The sequence below is a fragment of the Tenrec ecaudatus genome, chromosome 18 (genome assembly GCF_050624435.1).
Source record: "Tenrec ecaudatus isolate mTenEca1 chromosome 18, mTenEca1.hap1, whole genome shotgun sequence".
Lineage (NCBI taxonomy): Eukaryota > Metazoa > Chordata > Mammalia > Afrosoricida > Tenrecidae > Tenrec > Tenrec ecaudatus.
The window spans coordinates 10871618-10886966 of NC_134547.1; the positions used below are offsets into that span (position 1 = coordinate 10871618).

A 15349-nucleotide genomic window follows, 5' to 3' on the forward strand; every position below is an offset into this window, starting at 1 on the left:
TGGCAAAACGGGATTCCGCGTTCCGTCCACTACGCGAGCACTTAACAAGTACCTACTGTGTGCCTGTGGAGGGCGCTAGACAGCGGCGGGGCCTTCCGATGCACCGCACGCTCAGCCCCCTGTGCTGCGGAACCGGTTTCACCAGAGCTTCCACAGGAAGAGGGACGAGGAATATAGGCCTGGTCACCCAGTTCCCCAAACCAGCCGGTGAGAACCAGATAGGTCATACCAATGTGGTCTCCGACTGACCAGGAGGGTGCCAGAGGACCGGGCAGGGCAGCGTTCTGTTCTGGGGCTCAGAGAGTCACCAGGAGTCAGGAGCTGCAGAGCCCTGCTCTGGGCCCCGGGACTGCAGGCGTGACACACACACCCAGGCACCAGCCACTCTCGCTACCTGATTCAGAATGCTGCCGTGGGCACAAAACTCTCGCTGCCTTCCTGATCCAATCTGCTTCTGCGGAACCTCCCTTTGCTTTCTTGTGTCCTGGGTGCTTAGCAAAGGGCCTGGGACAGCGGCGTGAGCTTTTAACACATTGAGTCTCCTCCTCGGGGTGGTGTGAATGTGTGTGTCTGCGGAGAGGGGCTGGCTGACAGGTGACTGGAGCTGGATCACTCCTGTTCTCTGGAAATGGTGCTCTGTGGGTGCACCAGTACCCCAAACTCCCCTGTCTTCTAGGGCCTTTGGAGTCAGAAGCACCCATTCACTTCCTGTCTGCACCCCTTCCTTTGTGTTATCGATGAAGGGTCTTACACTCGGGGAGCCTCAGTTTCATCCTCTGTCCATAGGGATAATCAACCTCTTTGTGAGACTATTTCAAGGATTATTGAGACACATTATGAAGGCTATCCTGGCACACAGTAAAAGCTTAATGCTGAATAAGTGGATAGGGGTGGGGTGAGGGGGAGGTAAGACTAGGTCACAAAGCGAGGAGGTTGTGAGGATCTCATGACATGTCGTAGGTGCTCCGCAAAGGTGTGTGGGATGCCTGCCCCACAATCGAATAGGTCCAACTGAGGGGCGGATTGAGACATCAGACAAGGCATGCCAGCATCCGCCTTCGAGGCCATGACGTCAGGAGCCAGGTCACGTAGAGTGTATTTCCAACCAAGGCTATTTACTCGGGGTGTTTGCAAGCCCCCTAATTACAGGTAACCACATATGTAACAGGGCTGTACCCTAACCCTAAAGGTCCCTAAGTACATTGGAGGAGTAACCTGACACCAGTGCGGCGGGGCAGGTAAGGGGGCGTGGCTGTCCTCGGAGCCTGGAGAACAGTAGCTCATGTCTGCTCCTACAGATAGCCATCAGCCCTGTTCTTGTGAGAGGTGATCTTAAGGTAGCACTATGATGGGAGGATATTATGGGCAATAATATTAATTATGAGAATGCGATTGGGCCTCACCTCCGACTCACAAAGGTGAAAGTCTCGTATCCTAGAAAACCCAGCCTGCCAGGCTTCTGAATAGCTGAGAATAAAGGATTCATCCGTATACATTCTCTTCCCATTCTCTGTCTCCCACAAAGGTGGTGACTATTCTTTGCCTGCAGTCCCTTGGTCCTGCAGTTCATAAGCTCTCAGCTGCCAACCAAAAGGTTGAAGGTGCCAGTCCAAATAGAGGCACCTCAGAAGAAAGGCCTGGCAATCTAATTCCAAACCAGCTATGGAGCACAACTGTACTCCGGACAGACAGCTCCGAGTGGATTCTGAGGCAACTGGGAATTATGGGGATTCTGACCCATGAAGGTGCCTAGGGGTTACAGAATCATAACCCGCAAGATCGCCAGCCTTTCTGAGACCTGCCAGGGTAGGCGGCTGGCCCTTTTTCTCTGAACAATGAGTGTACATGGTACCACTTGTGTTAGGCAGGGGTCTCCAGAAAAATGAAACCAGGACATTTATAATATAGATAGGTAGGTTTATACAGTGAGAAGGAATAACAGCTAATTAGTCCACACCGCAGTACAGAGGGCCCACTTCAACTCACATGGGCTGCTGAGTCCAAGGTCAAGGCAGGCAGAGTCTGCCCACAGGCAGCAAGCAGCAGGGTGAGTCGGCAACAGTAGCTCCGGAGCTTAGAGAAGCAGGTCAGGAAAGGATATCGAACACAAGCAATGCCAGGGTCCAGATTCCACCAGCCTCAAGCTCAGGCGATGTACACACCAGCAGCGTGGCAAAGCCTCAAGCGCCAGTGACACGATCCACAAGTTGGCCTGGCCCGCAGGTTGTGTAGCTCACGGGTTAAGGCAGAGAAGTAGCTACAGCAGCAGCGTGCACTCTCTACCCAACTCTATCACCAGAGAGCAAGGGGGGGGGGCAGGCCTTGCCGAGCCATTTATCACTTTGCCCTCCAATCAAACTGCGACCTGATTAATCCCACATATTCCTATTGGCCAGGTTGGCACAAAAACCTCCCGACCACACTCACCATTGTATCTTATATGGTTGCTCTCGTTGGTTTGCATGGTGGGTTAGGTGAGGGCTTACAGCGGAGACCATCAGGCTGACAGGCAACCACCCTGGCACATCCACTGCAGTCCCCTCAATGTTCTGTCCCTTAGCTCACTGCCTCCGTGGGGCTCCTGTCTCTCTCAGTCCTTTGAACTCTGCCCCTGGGGAAATGCTGCCCTTCGGATCTGAAATGGCGATGATTCTATCTGAGCAGCGAGATCCGTTCCAGACCTGGAGGGTGACAAAGGGCCATCACCTTAGGGGTTCCACCAGTCTCTGCTTGACCAGCAAGCCTGATCTCTTTTATGATTTTAGATTATATTTTTTATGTTTTCACCAGTCATTTTATTGGGGGTTGTTACAAATCTTATAGTCATCCATCATTCAATTGTTTTAAGCACACTTGTACATAGGTTGCCATCTGCATTTCCAAAGCCTTCCCTTTCTTTCTGTGTATCAGCTCCTCCTTTTTTACCCTCCCTCCCACCCTAGTGAATCCTTGATCAATGACATATTATTATTATTGTTATTTTGTATCTTACACTGTCCATTGTCTCCTTTCACCCACATTTCTGTTATTCATCCCCCTGGGGGGTGGGCTTAGTATGTATGCAAGCTTGTGACGGGTTCCCCCTTCCTCTGCTACCCTCATGATATCACTACTCCCACTGGGGGTCTTATCTGTCCTGAATCCCCTGTGTCCTGAGCACTTCTCTGTGTCCTGAGCACTACCATGATTTTAGATTGGGATCCACACCGTTCTCCTGTGCTATACAGACTAGAACTTGCTAGTAAGAGTTTTTCCAGAATAGTTATTTAAAGTAGCTGGGCACCATCTATGTTTTCTGGTCTCGGGGCCGAGGTTCGGGCGTGACATTTTAAAGGCGACATGGTTACAACGGTGAGTGTTAGAGTTATCTTGTTTGCATTACACCACCGGTCCTGCTTCTTTGTGATCCTGGGCAAATGACTTACCCTCTCAGTCCCTTCACCTGTAAAATGGTATGGGAAGAGTTCCTACCTCTTGCTGTGGGTGGCCTTTGAATAGCTGGCAGATGGAAAGCACAGTTCCTCGAACGTGAGCTTAATATAAACTTAATTGCGTTATATGATGATTATTACTGTGTTTCCTTTCGCACACCGTACAGCACCTTGTTGGGTCACCGCCTTCTACCTTTCGACCACAGCTCTTGGCATTTGGGACCTGGAGAGGAGACGAGGGGGAGTGCGCAGGCGCCGTGGGGCAATCTTGGCCGGGCCGCCGGGCCGGCCGCCATCTTTGAAAAGGGCAACGAAAGGGGCTTCACGACGTCATCAGTCTGCGCCGTGGGCGGGCACCCGGCGGTCGCAGTTGTTTTCGGGCGGCGGCGAGAGCTACAGAGAGGGTGAGGCTCGCGATGGGGGACGCGGCCGTGGCCGCGGGGCCTTGCCCGCTGCGCGAGGACAGCTTCACGCGCTTCTCGTCGCAGAGCAACGTGTACGGGCTGGCGGGCGGCGCGAGCGGGCGCGGGGAGCTCCTCGCGGCCACCCTTAAAGGCAAGGTCCTCGGCTTCCGCTACCAAGACCTCCGACAGAAAATCCGGCCTGTGGCCAAGGAGCTGCAGTTCAACTACATCCCTGGTGCGTGGCGCTATGGGGCTGGGGAGCTTTACCCCATCCCCCGCCCCCTACTCCCCCATGCATAGCGTTGAGAAGGCTCCCTCGGAGCAGGAGCTCTTAGGGGAATGGCATCGGCGTGTTCGAAGGACGTCAAGAATCATAAAAGTCAGAAGGCACTGGCATCAGGAGTCAGGGGTGTAGGATGCCACAGCCTCAGCTTAGGGCCCCAGACCTTATCAGATCATGCTAATTGCCGTGTCTTGTTCAGAGATTACTGAGCCATAGGGGTTAGGGGTCATGGGGACAGGGGAGGGGAGTACTCCGGGATCAAGAATCTCCCTGAAATAGAAATGTTGAACTGTCTGTCCCCTGGCAGTGGACGCAGAGATTGTCTCCATTGATACCTTCAACAAGTCGCCACCAAAGCGGGGCCTGGTCGTAGGGATCACGTTCATAAAGGTATGCAGGCCCCATGCCACCCATGGGATGTCTGGTGGCCCCTGAGTCCCTGAGCCTGCTCCCACCTGCTGCCCTGCCCCCCCCCCCTGAGGCCTCTCTCCTCCCCCAGGACTCGGGGGACAAGGGTAGCCCCTTCCTCAACATTTACTGCGACTACGAGCCTGGCTCAGAGTACAACCTTGATTCCATCGCCCGTGAGTGTGGCCTGGACAGGAGGGGCTGGGGAGGGGGCCTGCCAGGGTCCCCGACTCATGTGCCCTGTTCCCTTCACAGAGAGCTGCCTGAACCTGGAGCTGCAGTTCACCCCTTTCCAGCTGTGCCACGCGGTGTAAGTCCTCTAGGCACCCACAACCTTAGCGTGGGCGGCACCCTGGAGTCTCCCAATGCCTTGTCGCCCAGAGGGTATCACGGGGTCACAAGTTGGCTAGGTCGGCAGTTTGAACCCACCAGCCTGCGCTTTGGAAGAAAGAGGATGCAGTCAGCTCAGGAAGAGAAGCCACGGTCTCAGAAATGCTAGGGAGCTGTTCCCCTATAGGGCCCCTCAGGAATGGGAATGGACTCGGTGGCTGTGGGTGTGGTTTTCCGGGTTTCCTCACAAAGAGGGTCAGGTTCCTGCCTGGCAAATGAAGGCCTAGATCAGAGGTTAAAAGCAAAAATTGCTTGAGGAACCGGAGAAGCAGCCTGAGCGGATGCAAGTAAAGAGGAGGGAGGGAGGAAGGGCGAGAAGGGGGTGACAGCCAGCCTGCCCAACACACTCAGATTCATCTCTGTTTTAAACCCCGTTCTTTAAGCCCCAGTGATGCATCAGTGAAGTACTGGGCAGTTAAAGGCCAGCTGTGGGCTGTGGCAGCTCCGCCGGAGAAAGGCCTGGCTATCTACTCCCATAAAGGTGACCGTCTGGTGCATTTCGGAATGGCCTGATGACAGTGAGTGAGTCGAGTGTACCCCCGCTAGAATGCTGAGGCTCCAGAAGTTCCTCAAAGTGTGGAGATTCCACTGGATTCCACTAAAGCAGACTGACTGGAGAACCCTGAGTTAGCCGCACAGCCTGGCAAACTTCTTCCCGTGCAGGACCAAACCAACCCCAAACCAAATAAAATAACTCCCTGCCATCGGGTCGGTGCCAACTCACAACGACCATATAGGTCAGGGTAGAACTGTCCCTGTGCGTTTCCAAGACTGTTAACTTTTTTACGGGAGTAGAATGGACCAGGTAGTAAAAAGTGGGTCTTGGGGTGGGATGGGGTGGAGGAGGTGGGCCTGTCCTACAGCCTCCGCCCTCACTCTCCAGCGCTGCTCGTTTTGAGAAAGCAGGCGTTGTTAGCTAGGTGAAAGAGTGGGCACGGTGGGCTCACGAAACAAGGTTATTGTAGCAAGCAGGCAGAGGACGAGGGTTCTGGGGTCCGGTGACAACACACTGCCGATCTGCACCCCAGGATTTAGATGCCCACCGGTGCCTGAGCCTTTGAGAGTCCGTACCAACAAGCTCCTAAAGTTCTAATACTTCCAGGGCTCACGGTTTACCAGGGGGAATCCAGATAGAGAAGAAAGGCAGTAGTGGGCCGGTGGGAGAATTCTCATCTCCCACGCTGGAGACGCAGGTTCGACCCCCGGCCAGTGCGCCACTGCCTGCGATAGAGGCTGGGGATCTGGAGATGAGGCAGTGGGAAGGGAACCCTGTGGGATACCACGGTCTGATGCACCGCTGCCCGTGGGGATGGCTTGGGATCGGGCGGCATTTCGTTCCGCGCTGAGAGGGGACGCCTAGCTGGGAGCCTTCTGCAGTTGCTCCATCCTGCGGTGCTACAGTCCCGGAGCACGGCCCCTCCACTTCCACACACCCGGGCTGCCACGCTCCGCGCTTAGGACCGACGTGCTGCCTTTGCCTCTGAGTTCTCCCCATCTTCCCCGTAGCGCCGCGGTTCTCCACCTGGGGGTCGCGACCCCTTTGGGGAGTCATGGCCCTTTCACAGGGGTCGCCTAAGACCATGGGAAAACACAAAAATTTCACAGTGTACAATTGCGTATTGTTTTGTGATTGATCACTATGCTTATGTTTAATTATGTTCCCTTTGTAACAATAAAAATGCATCCTGCATATCAGATATTTGCGTGACGATTCATCACAGTTGCAAAATGACGGTGATGAAGTAGCAACAAAGTAATTTATGGTTGGGGGGTCACCACCCCCTGAGGAACTGTCTGAAAGGGTCGCAGCCGGAGGAAGGTTGAGAACCACTGAGAGTGTGCATGCTCAGGGTCCAGTGAGTAACTCGCTGATGTCCTGATTCTCAGGACCTCCTTGATCGCATCTGTAAAGAGAACTGAGCAAAAGGGGCACTAGAAATGGGGCAGGGGCGCGTTCTCATCGGAGATTCCAACCCTGCATCCAGTGTCTGGCTTGGGACTAACGCCCCCGGATTGTACCCCATTTGGGTTCGGCGGTGTTGGCGTTCTAGACGGCTCTGTTTTCAGGGTCCAGATTGGGGACCAGCTGGAGACTGTATTTCTTCTGAGTGGGAACAACCCAGCCATACATCTCTACAAGGAGGTGAGGTGGGGGAGGCGAGGGGGGGACCGCCCTTGGGGTCGCTGCAGGGCCCGCGCTGACACCCCCCTCTCCCCCGGGGTTCGGGTGGGTCTTGGTCTCTCCAGAATGAGGGGCTTCATCAGTTCGAGGAACAGCCCGTGGAAAACCTCTTCCCAGAGCTCACGAATCTCACCAGTAGGTAAGAGAGGCCGCTCCCCTCGGCCCCTCCCCACCCCCCAAGGTGGTCAGCGGGGGCCCAGAACATGCCCCTCCGGGTGGGGGAGGGACCTCAGGCGGTGCAGATGCCCTTGGAGAAATTGGGGCGCCGGGATGAGCTGGGGGATAATCAGACCACAGGTAGGACCGACCCTAGAGAAAATGGGGAGTGGGCGCAGAGAAGTCACAGGGCAGGATTGCTCGCCCCCCGCCCCGGCCCCCCCCCAGGCCAGGAAAATCGGACAGCGGGCATTTCTTCACAGAAATTGGGTGACGGGGAGCACATGTCAGCGAAATAGGGAGGGCAGCTAGGAGTTAATTCCCTATAGGGTCGCTCTGAGTTGGCAGTTGACTCGATGGCAGTGAAGTGGGGTTTGGGGGGGGCTTGGGGTTAATTTCCTCGAGAATGTGGGGGTGCTGGGGCCCCTGAGAGGACTCAGCTATGCCCTGGGGAGGTGGGGACGTGGCGATGTGAGCCCAGTACCCTCCAGCCACCCCCTCGGTCTGCTCCCCAGTGTCCTCTGGCTTGATGTCCACAACCTGCCGGACACCTCTCGACGGCTCACGGCCCTCGGCTGTCAGAACGGCTCAGTCCGCGTGGCGCACGTGGACCAGCAGAGTCGTGGTGAGGGCGGGGACTTGTAGGGGTGGGGCTGGGGCGGGGTCAATATGGGGGCAGGCCCTGAGTGCTCCCCCTCCCCTCCCACCCCCGCACAGAGGTTTTGCAGACCTGGACGATCCTGCAGGACGGCCCCATCTCCCGCGTGATTGTGTTCAGCCTTTCAGCCCCCGAGGGTGAGTGCTGGCTGTGGGTTCTGGGGCGCTGGGTGGGGCGCGGGGGGCTGGTACTCTGGAGCCTCAGCGCCCCCACTCAAGTTTCCATCCCTGTCCTACAGTATCCTGTGGTCTAATCTGCAACCTTCAGTCCCACCCGCCCCCCAGCTACACTGCAGTCCCACCTCCCCCTCCGCTCCCACGTCTGTGACCCCATCTCCTTGCCTCACCCCAGCTTCTCTAAAGCTAGGCGCCATCTCGTTATTCCCATTCGCCCCAACCTTCCTGACTCAAACTCCCTGCCATCAAGTCGATTCCACCCTCACACGGATGCAGACCCACAGCGCCCCGACAGAGCAGGGTGGAACTGCCCCTGTGAGTTTCCCAGACAGTAACCCTTCACGCGAGTAGAAAGCCCCCCCTCCGTCCAAGGAGCCGGCTGGTGGTTTCAAACTGCTGACCTTGTGGCTCGCAACCCAAAGCATAACCACTACACCACTAGGGCTCCCTCGGTCAGTCTTTAGACTTGGATAAATCAAAACCCAACCCGATGCACCCCGCCAGTCCATACATTGCGACTCTTCACGCCTGGAGCTCTGTTCCTGCCTTTTTTTTGGGGGGGGGCCTCTGTGGTCTGGCCTTCACCCCTCACCTTGTAATCTCCTGTGATTGCCTTCTTTTCAATCACAAACTGTGACAATCCGGGCATTCCTGTGGACCCCTAATGCTGTCCCTCCCCCGTAGGGGGGTCTAAGCTAACCGTTGTCCTCCACATGTCTCTGTTTTCTGCGGTCAGCCCTCGGTTGCCATTTCCTTGGCCCCTACTTCCTGTCCTCCTAACTGCGGTCCATCATCCATCTCTTGGGCTGGTCTCTCCCCTGCTCCCTCCCACCGTGGTCTAACCTCAGACTTTATAAATCCCAAACTGGCTCCTCTACCCTTTGTCTCACGGTCCAACCTCCAACTCTTTGCAGGTCGAACCTGCAGCCCTCCTGCTCTTAGAGCCCAGTTTGCGAGGAGACCCCCCCCCTTGAACTCATCTCCCGACTGAGCCCTCCCGGGCTGGTGTCTCTTTTTCAGAGACCAAGGAGCACTCACTGAAGGAAGAATACAGCGTCCTTGTGGCCAGCATGTTGGAGCCAGCGGTGGTATATAGGTGAGGAGGGGGCCTGGGCCACGCGGGAGCAGCCTAACCTCAAGACTTTGCCCCAGGGTCCAACCTTGACAGTCTCCGAAGAGAGTTCGTCTGAGGTGGGGGGTGGGTGTTGTTTAGTGTTGGGCTGGGAAGCGTGTGTGAGTGTTGTAGGTCTTTTAAGGGATTCGTAAGGAACCCCTTGAGGCTTTGCTATGTATGGGGACAGAGTTGTCCAGACCCCTTGGAGCAGGTGGACCTCAAAGTGAGCTGGCCAACAGTTAGTGCTGGGCTCTGTGCCAGGGAAAGCCTTGCTCTGCTTGTTTGTTTGCCAACGGTCCTGGTGGAAATGCTCCCACCGTAAGCCGCCAACTTGGTGTCGGCCAGCTGGCCAAATCGCCACGAATGTTACAGGGGCTTCTGGAGACCAGCCCGAGCTCAGTGCAGTGGGCAGTGGAGATGACCCAAGGCTGGCCTCAGCTCTCCAAGCTTCCTGGGCACAGCGTGGGGCTCTAGATACCCAGAAACAACAATGTGGGTTTGCCTTGGGGAGTGAGGTCATCCAGTCTCCGGGGGGGGGGGGGCGGCGTGGGTGCCCACAGGGACATAGTGAGGGTAACAAGCACCCAGAGCAAACACCCCACCACCCCTAATGTCAAGATGGATAGATGTCAATGCCAGGGAGATGTCAGCAGAAACACCTCTCCTATCCAGCTGTCCTACCTGATGGTGGCACCTCAGACGGTCGTTCTGTGCCTTTTCTAGTGGCCCCTTGGACTTGTACCTGGGTAAAGTGACCTTCCCATTTGCCCCCACTCAGTACCCCTCTGTAGCTATACTGTTTGAGGGAAGATATCGGGCTCTGCTGGGTTAATAGAAGCTACTTTGTGGTGCCTTCGATGGTGCCCAGGTGTCTCTGAGTGAAGTGAGGTTCCGTAGCCCAACACACACACACCTTAGATATGCCCCTGAGTGCCCATCTGGGGAATTTGGCGATTGACACCACCACTGCCACCCACCAGAAATGAGCCATCTGAAGGTGTCCCCATTGAGAGTGGTCTTGTACAGCCTTGATGAGCCCTGGTAGGATAGTGGGTGATGTGTTGGGCTGCTAACTGCCGGGGCAGTCATTTGAACCCCACCTGTTTCTCTGCTGGAGCCTCAGAAACCCACGGGCAGTTCTACTCTGTCCTAATGGGTCTCTGTAACTCGATGGCCACGAGCGCTTGGTTTTGCCTAGACTTCAGGAGGAATGGGTGTTTAGAATTAACAAGGGTGGCCCTGTGGGCACATGGGTCAGAGTTTGCCGAGAAAGATGCAAGCCTTCAAACCATTTCTTCCTGGTTTAGCCACAGCCAATGAAGTGAAGCCAGAAGGGACCTGGATTTTGTAAAACCTCCTCTCCCTCCTAGAAAGCAAGGGGAGAAAACATGTGTCGCATAGCAACCAAATCTCCTGCCAGACTGAGTGAGAAACAGTGGTGACCGGCTCAGCAATGGTGGCTGATCACATCAGTTGGCGTGTGTGATGTCCCTCAACAGGCCTGGCCCTAATTCAGCCTCCTGCATCTGGAGGCTCACGACCCCCCTTCCAAGTCTTCCAGTCCAGAGTTTCAACCTGTAATTTTTCCCCTTCTCGATGTCATTCTCCCATTTTGCAAATTTGAGTCTGTTCCGGTTTTACTGTATCAGCCGAGACGGAACCAGTTCAGACCAGCCAGGCACTGATGGTGGGCACTGGAATCTGACTTGATCTTCCTGCTTTGTTGGGGACCCTCAGGGACCTGCTGCACCGGGGTCTCAAGGACCAGCTTCTCCTCCCAGGAAGTGACCAGTTTGACAGCGTCCTCTGTGGCTTGGTCACTGACATAGATTTGGACGGGCGGCTGGAAGTTCTGGTGGCCACTTATGGACAGGTGAGATCTATGGCATGGGGCCACCCCTCCCCTGTCCCCCCTACTCTCACCACCCTGGTGACCCCTTGCCCTCGCCCTCTGCAGGAGCTGCTCTGTTACAAGTACTGGGGCCCAGAGTCCGGGCTGCCCGAGGCTGAGCAGGGGTTCCGCCTGCTATGGCAGCGGAGTTTCTCCAGCCCACTGCTGGCCATGGCTCATGTGGACCTGACGGGGGACGGCCTCCGGGAGCTGGCTGTGGTCTCCCTGAAGGGCGTGCACATCCTTCAGGTGACTGGCGGTGTGTGGGAGGTGGTATCTCTGAGTGAGGTGATGTTTGGTGGACCCCCCATTTTATTAAGGCAAGCGGGATGGGAAGGGGCAGATGCCATGCAAGGCTGTGGTCACTAAAAGTATCCAGTCTCTGACGGATCCATGGGCAGCTCTGGAGCATGGGAGTGGTACCACGGAGCATGGCTACCTTCGGGCAAGGGAGGGCAAACCCCTGTAAAAGTCAATTCATTGGCTGTGGACATCCCCTGGGGAAGGGAGCAAGTCCCAGGTGTTCCTGGAGGAGGTGGTACCTATTAGCCAAATTCAATTCTCAAGAGAAGGGGCAGCTAGGAGTACTTATAGCCGCTGGGGCTTGGGGGGAGACACCAGCTCGGAAAGGGGGTTTAGACTGGCTCACCACCTCCCTGCTCTCAACTTCAGAAAACCCTCCGCGATGTTGTTAGTTCATTTCTCATGCCTGCACCATGCCCGGCTCTACCCACCATGATCTAACCCCTGATCCCTCCACTAATACCTAACTGCGGTGCCCATGGCCACGTCAGATGGGTACCTCCCCCTTTCACGACAGCCAGCTCTCTCCTCTGTGTCTCTAACCAGCTTCCTTCCAGTTACGGACCAACCTTCCTCCTTCTGTTGTGGCTTCTAGCTTTCAGATGTCCCAATAGAATGGTCTACATCAGGGGTGTCAAACTGGTGGCCCACGATGCTCTGAAATAAAGCGAAAACAGGAAAAAAAAATTGTTATGAGGAAAATAGCGCTCAGCCTGTAACAATTTTTTTCAGTTTTCATTTTATTTCAGATCATCGTGGGCCACAAAATAGTACCTCGGGGGCCACACGCGGCCCACGGGCTGCTGGTTTGACACCCCTGGTCTATGTTGCCCTTTAATAGAAAGGGAGTTGGGCCACAGTAGATCAGGTGGCCAAGGTTTAAAAAAAAAAATAGCAACAGGGTTGCTTGAGCAACAGGGTTGGAAACAATGATGGCCGGCTCAGAAAGAGAAAACAAAGTGCCGTTGAATCAATGCCGACTCCCAGTGACCTATAGGACAGGGCAGAACTGCTCCTGTGACTTTCTGAGACTTAACTTTTTTTTTTTTAATTAAAAGATCACTTGATTGGGGGTCCTTACAGTGCTGATAACAATCCACACATCAATTGTATCAAGTATATTTGTACACAGGTTGCTATCATTGTTTTCTTTTTTCTAATACTGTTGGGGGCTCTTACGTACCATCATTGTTTTCTAAGTATTTACTCTCTATTGAGCCCCTAGTATCAGCTCTTCTTTTTTCCCTCCTTCCCAAGACTAACTCTTTTACAGTAGAAAACCCCATCCTGCTGGTAGTTTCTAACGGCCAACCTATGTGTGACCAGTACACCACCAGGGCTCCTTGTGCACCAAGGTTAGACAGAAAGTAAAATGGAATTTTTCTCTCTGCACTAGGGTCTAATGTCCTTTCCATCAGGGTCTAACCTCAGACTTCTCCACTGGTCTGAGCTCCACACCTTCTCGAGCCCCATTGTCCTTAACATTCTGTGGTCTGCTCGCTGCCCCCCAGCTGTGGCCGAGCCCCCAGCCCGAGCAGTTGGGGAACTGCCTGAGCCTCCAGCTCTGGCCTGAGCCCTGCTCTCCTCCTCCTCTTCTTCCTCCTTCCTGCCCCTCGCAGCACAGCCTGATCCAGGCTTCAGAGCTGGTCCTGACCCGGCTTCGGCGCCGAGTGGAGCAGAAGAGACGTCCGCATCATCCAGGCCAGGAGACCCCGGGCTCCTGAGGGCCTGCCACCCACCCGCTTCAGATCTCCGTCCCTGGGGTGGTGTCTTCTCAGAGTGCCCTCTCTGGCTCTGCCACCCCCCGATGTGCCACGTGGGCCTGGCTGACCCGCTGCTGCACCCGGTGCCTCGGTTGCCCCACTCAAAATCAAGATTGCCCTCAGCCGGCCGGACTCCACTCAGGACGAGAATGTGTCAGTGGGCCAATACGTGTACTTCTAGCCCAACAAAGCTTCCCCTGTTTCCCCCCTATGGTCTCCGTCCATTTATTCTCACAGTGTTTGTTAAGCACCAGCTCTGTGCCAGGCTCAGTACTGGGGCTTAGATTTGCCAAGAAGAACCGGGGCTGGGCCGGGGCCGGGATGGGAGTTTGAGAGAAGGGAATCCATGGTTAGACTCAGACACAGGACTGAGTGTGGACCCCAGAGGAAAGAAAGGAAGGGGGCTTCCAGCAGAGCTGCGTGAATTCAACCACCATGGAAAGGGCTATAGAGGAAGGACTGAGGTGAGGCCCCGGTGGGGGGAGGGGGGAATCTGTGGGGGGGAGACCCCCCGGGGGAGTCAAGTGAGGCTAGTGGAGATTGGGGATGGGGGGAATGGCCTGCTTTGGACAAGCTGTGGTTCTAATGGCCACAGAGTCAAAGACTAGACTCCCTAAGAACAGCACTGAGGTGGGGCCCCGGCACCCGTGACTGAAGTCAGACCTCGTGCAATGGGCCAAGGTTAAACCCCGGTAGAGAACAATTGAATTTAAAGCCCTTGTGGCGGTGTGAGTTCAGCGATGAGCAAAGGCAGCAGTTCAAACTCACGGGCTGCTCCGTGGGAGAAAGCTGAGGCTGGCCACTCTCCTAAGGATTTACAGCCTCAGAAAGCCACTGGGGGTGAGGAGTGGGGGGAGATGCACATGTAATTCTACCCCGTCCTGGGTGTCACTAGAAGACAGAACTGATGCTGGGAGTGGGTTTGGGCTAGACCCAGTCAGACTGGGTCTGAGTAAGCCATGCTGCAAAGATTGAAGGTTCGATGTGACCGGAAGCACCCAATATGGGGACCACAGAGTTAGCTGAGGTCTTCTGCCGGTGGGTGCTCCTGTCCCTGTGGGCCCCCTAGGCCATCCACAAGGAACACAAACCTTCATCCCTCCAGCCACTGGCGGGCAGGGACTAGGGGAGCCGTCCCCCTCCCCCAAGGCAGTCCAGGAATAGAATCCAGGTCAGGAGGGTTGAAGAGGAATTCCTGAGTGGTATCTAGGCTGGGCTGGAAGATGGTGTGACTCCTTAGGAGGGGGGGTGTAGGAGGTGGGCAGACAGGAACCCCATCATACTGGTCACCCCTCTGTCTCCTGACATGGAAGTCTGCCCATGAGTCTGACCACTGGCCTGGACAGTGAAGGTGGGGCCACAGATTCTCTACAATCTAATTTAGGGAGCGGAGCTTTCAGCCTTTCCCCACTCCTCCCTTCTCGCCCAGAACCAGGCCCCGGGCGTGGGAAGCCGCCAGGAGCTGGATCTGTGCCCACACCTGGCAGCGCGCCCAGGAGTGTGAGCCCAGGGCGGCGAGTGGGCAGGGCTTTGGCCACCAGTGGGACCTCCTCCTGCCCGCCCCCGCCCGCCCACCTGCAGAGACGGACCAAAGCTGGGAATCTCACCATATTCGATGACAGGGGTGGGAGGGGAGAATTCCATCTTCTGAGTAGTGGCTGGGCAGGGGTTTGGGGTGAGTGCAGTGGGGGCGACCTCTGGTACATGTGCCTCCCGGGAGAGGCTGGGACTCAGATTTGTGCTGTCAGGAGCCTGGTCCACCGCTCTGGCCTGGCCTTCCATCCAGCCTGGGGCAGTTTTTAACGGAGCTGGCCTGCGGGGACAGCCCCGAAGCAGCCTGAATTTCAAACCTGCTCCTGCCATCTCTGGCAAGCCCCTGGGCCTCGGTTTCCCCGGCTGCCACGTGGGGGTTGGTCATTGCAGCCTCCTCCCGGGGGCTCGGTGGGTGAGGGCGGTGCCAACTGCCCCTGGCAGACGGAAACATTCCTCTCGCCTTGCCTGGCACCACGTGGGAAGGGCCGCCTGCGTAGCATCTCTGGCGAGCAGGATGCTGAAGTCCGTCTGTGGTTGTCCCCCGGCTTTCTGGAGGAGGGCCTGTGCGGTGTGAGCCCGGCGGGAGGTCCTGCCCGGCAAATGGGCACGGATCTGAAGCTGTGTGCGCGCGTGCACACGCGTGGGTCGTGCAGGCAC

General features: G+C 56.0%; 1 protein-coding gene across 1 annotated transcript; it reads left to right on the forward strand.

Annotated features, from left to right (window-relative positions):
- The first annotated feature begins 3789 nt into the window (after positions 1-3789).
- KPTN (kaptin, actin binding protein) lies at positions 3790-13370 on the forward strand. The gene is made up of 12 exons (XM_075537100.1): positions 3790-4070; positions 4426-4508; positions 4618-4702; positions 4782-4836; positions 6984-7059; positions 7164-7237; positions 7770-7879; positions 7972-8049; positions 9109-9184; positions 10940-11075; positions 11160-11342; positions 13016-13370. The coding sequence occupies exons 1-12, from the start codon at positions 3848-3850 to the stop codon at positions 13118-13120; spliced, it is 1284 nt and encodes a 427-aa protein (XP_075393215.1). The 5' UTR covers positions 3790-3847; the 3' UTR covers positions 13121-13370.
- Positions 13371-15349: the final 1979 nt, after the last annotated feature.

Coding starts and splice junctions, on each gene's coding strand:
- KPTN (XM_075537100.1), top strand. CDS start 3,848: ATGGGGGACGCGGCCGTGGCCGCGGGGCCTTGCCCGCTGCGCGAGGAC. Junction 4,509..4,617: donor TAGGGATCACGTTCATAAAG/GTATGCAGGCCC, acceptor CTCCTCCCCCAG/GACTCGGGGGACAAGGGTAG. Junction 7,880..7,971: donor CGTGGACCAGCAGAGTCGTG/GTGAGGGCGGGG, acceptor ACCCCCGCACAG/AGGTTTTGCAGACCTGGACG.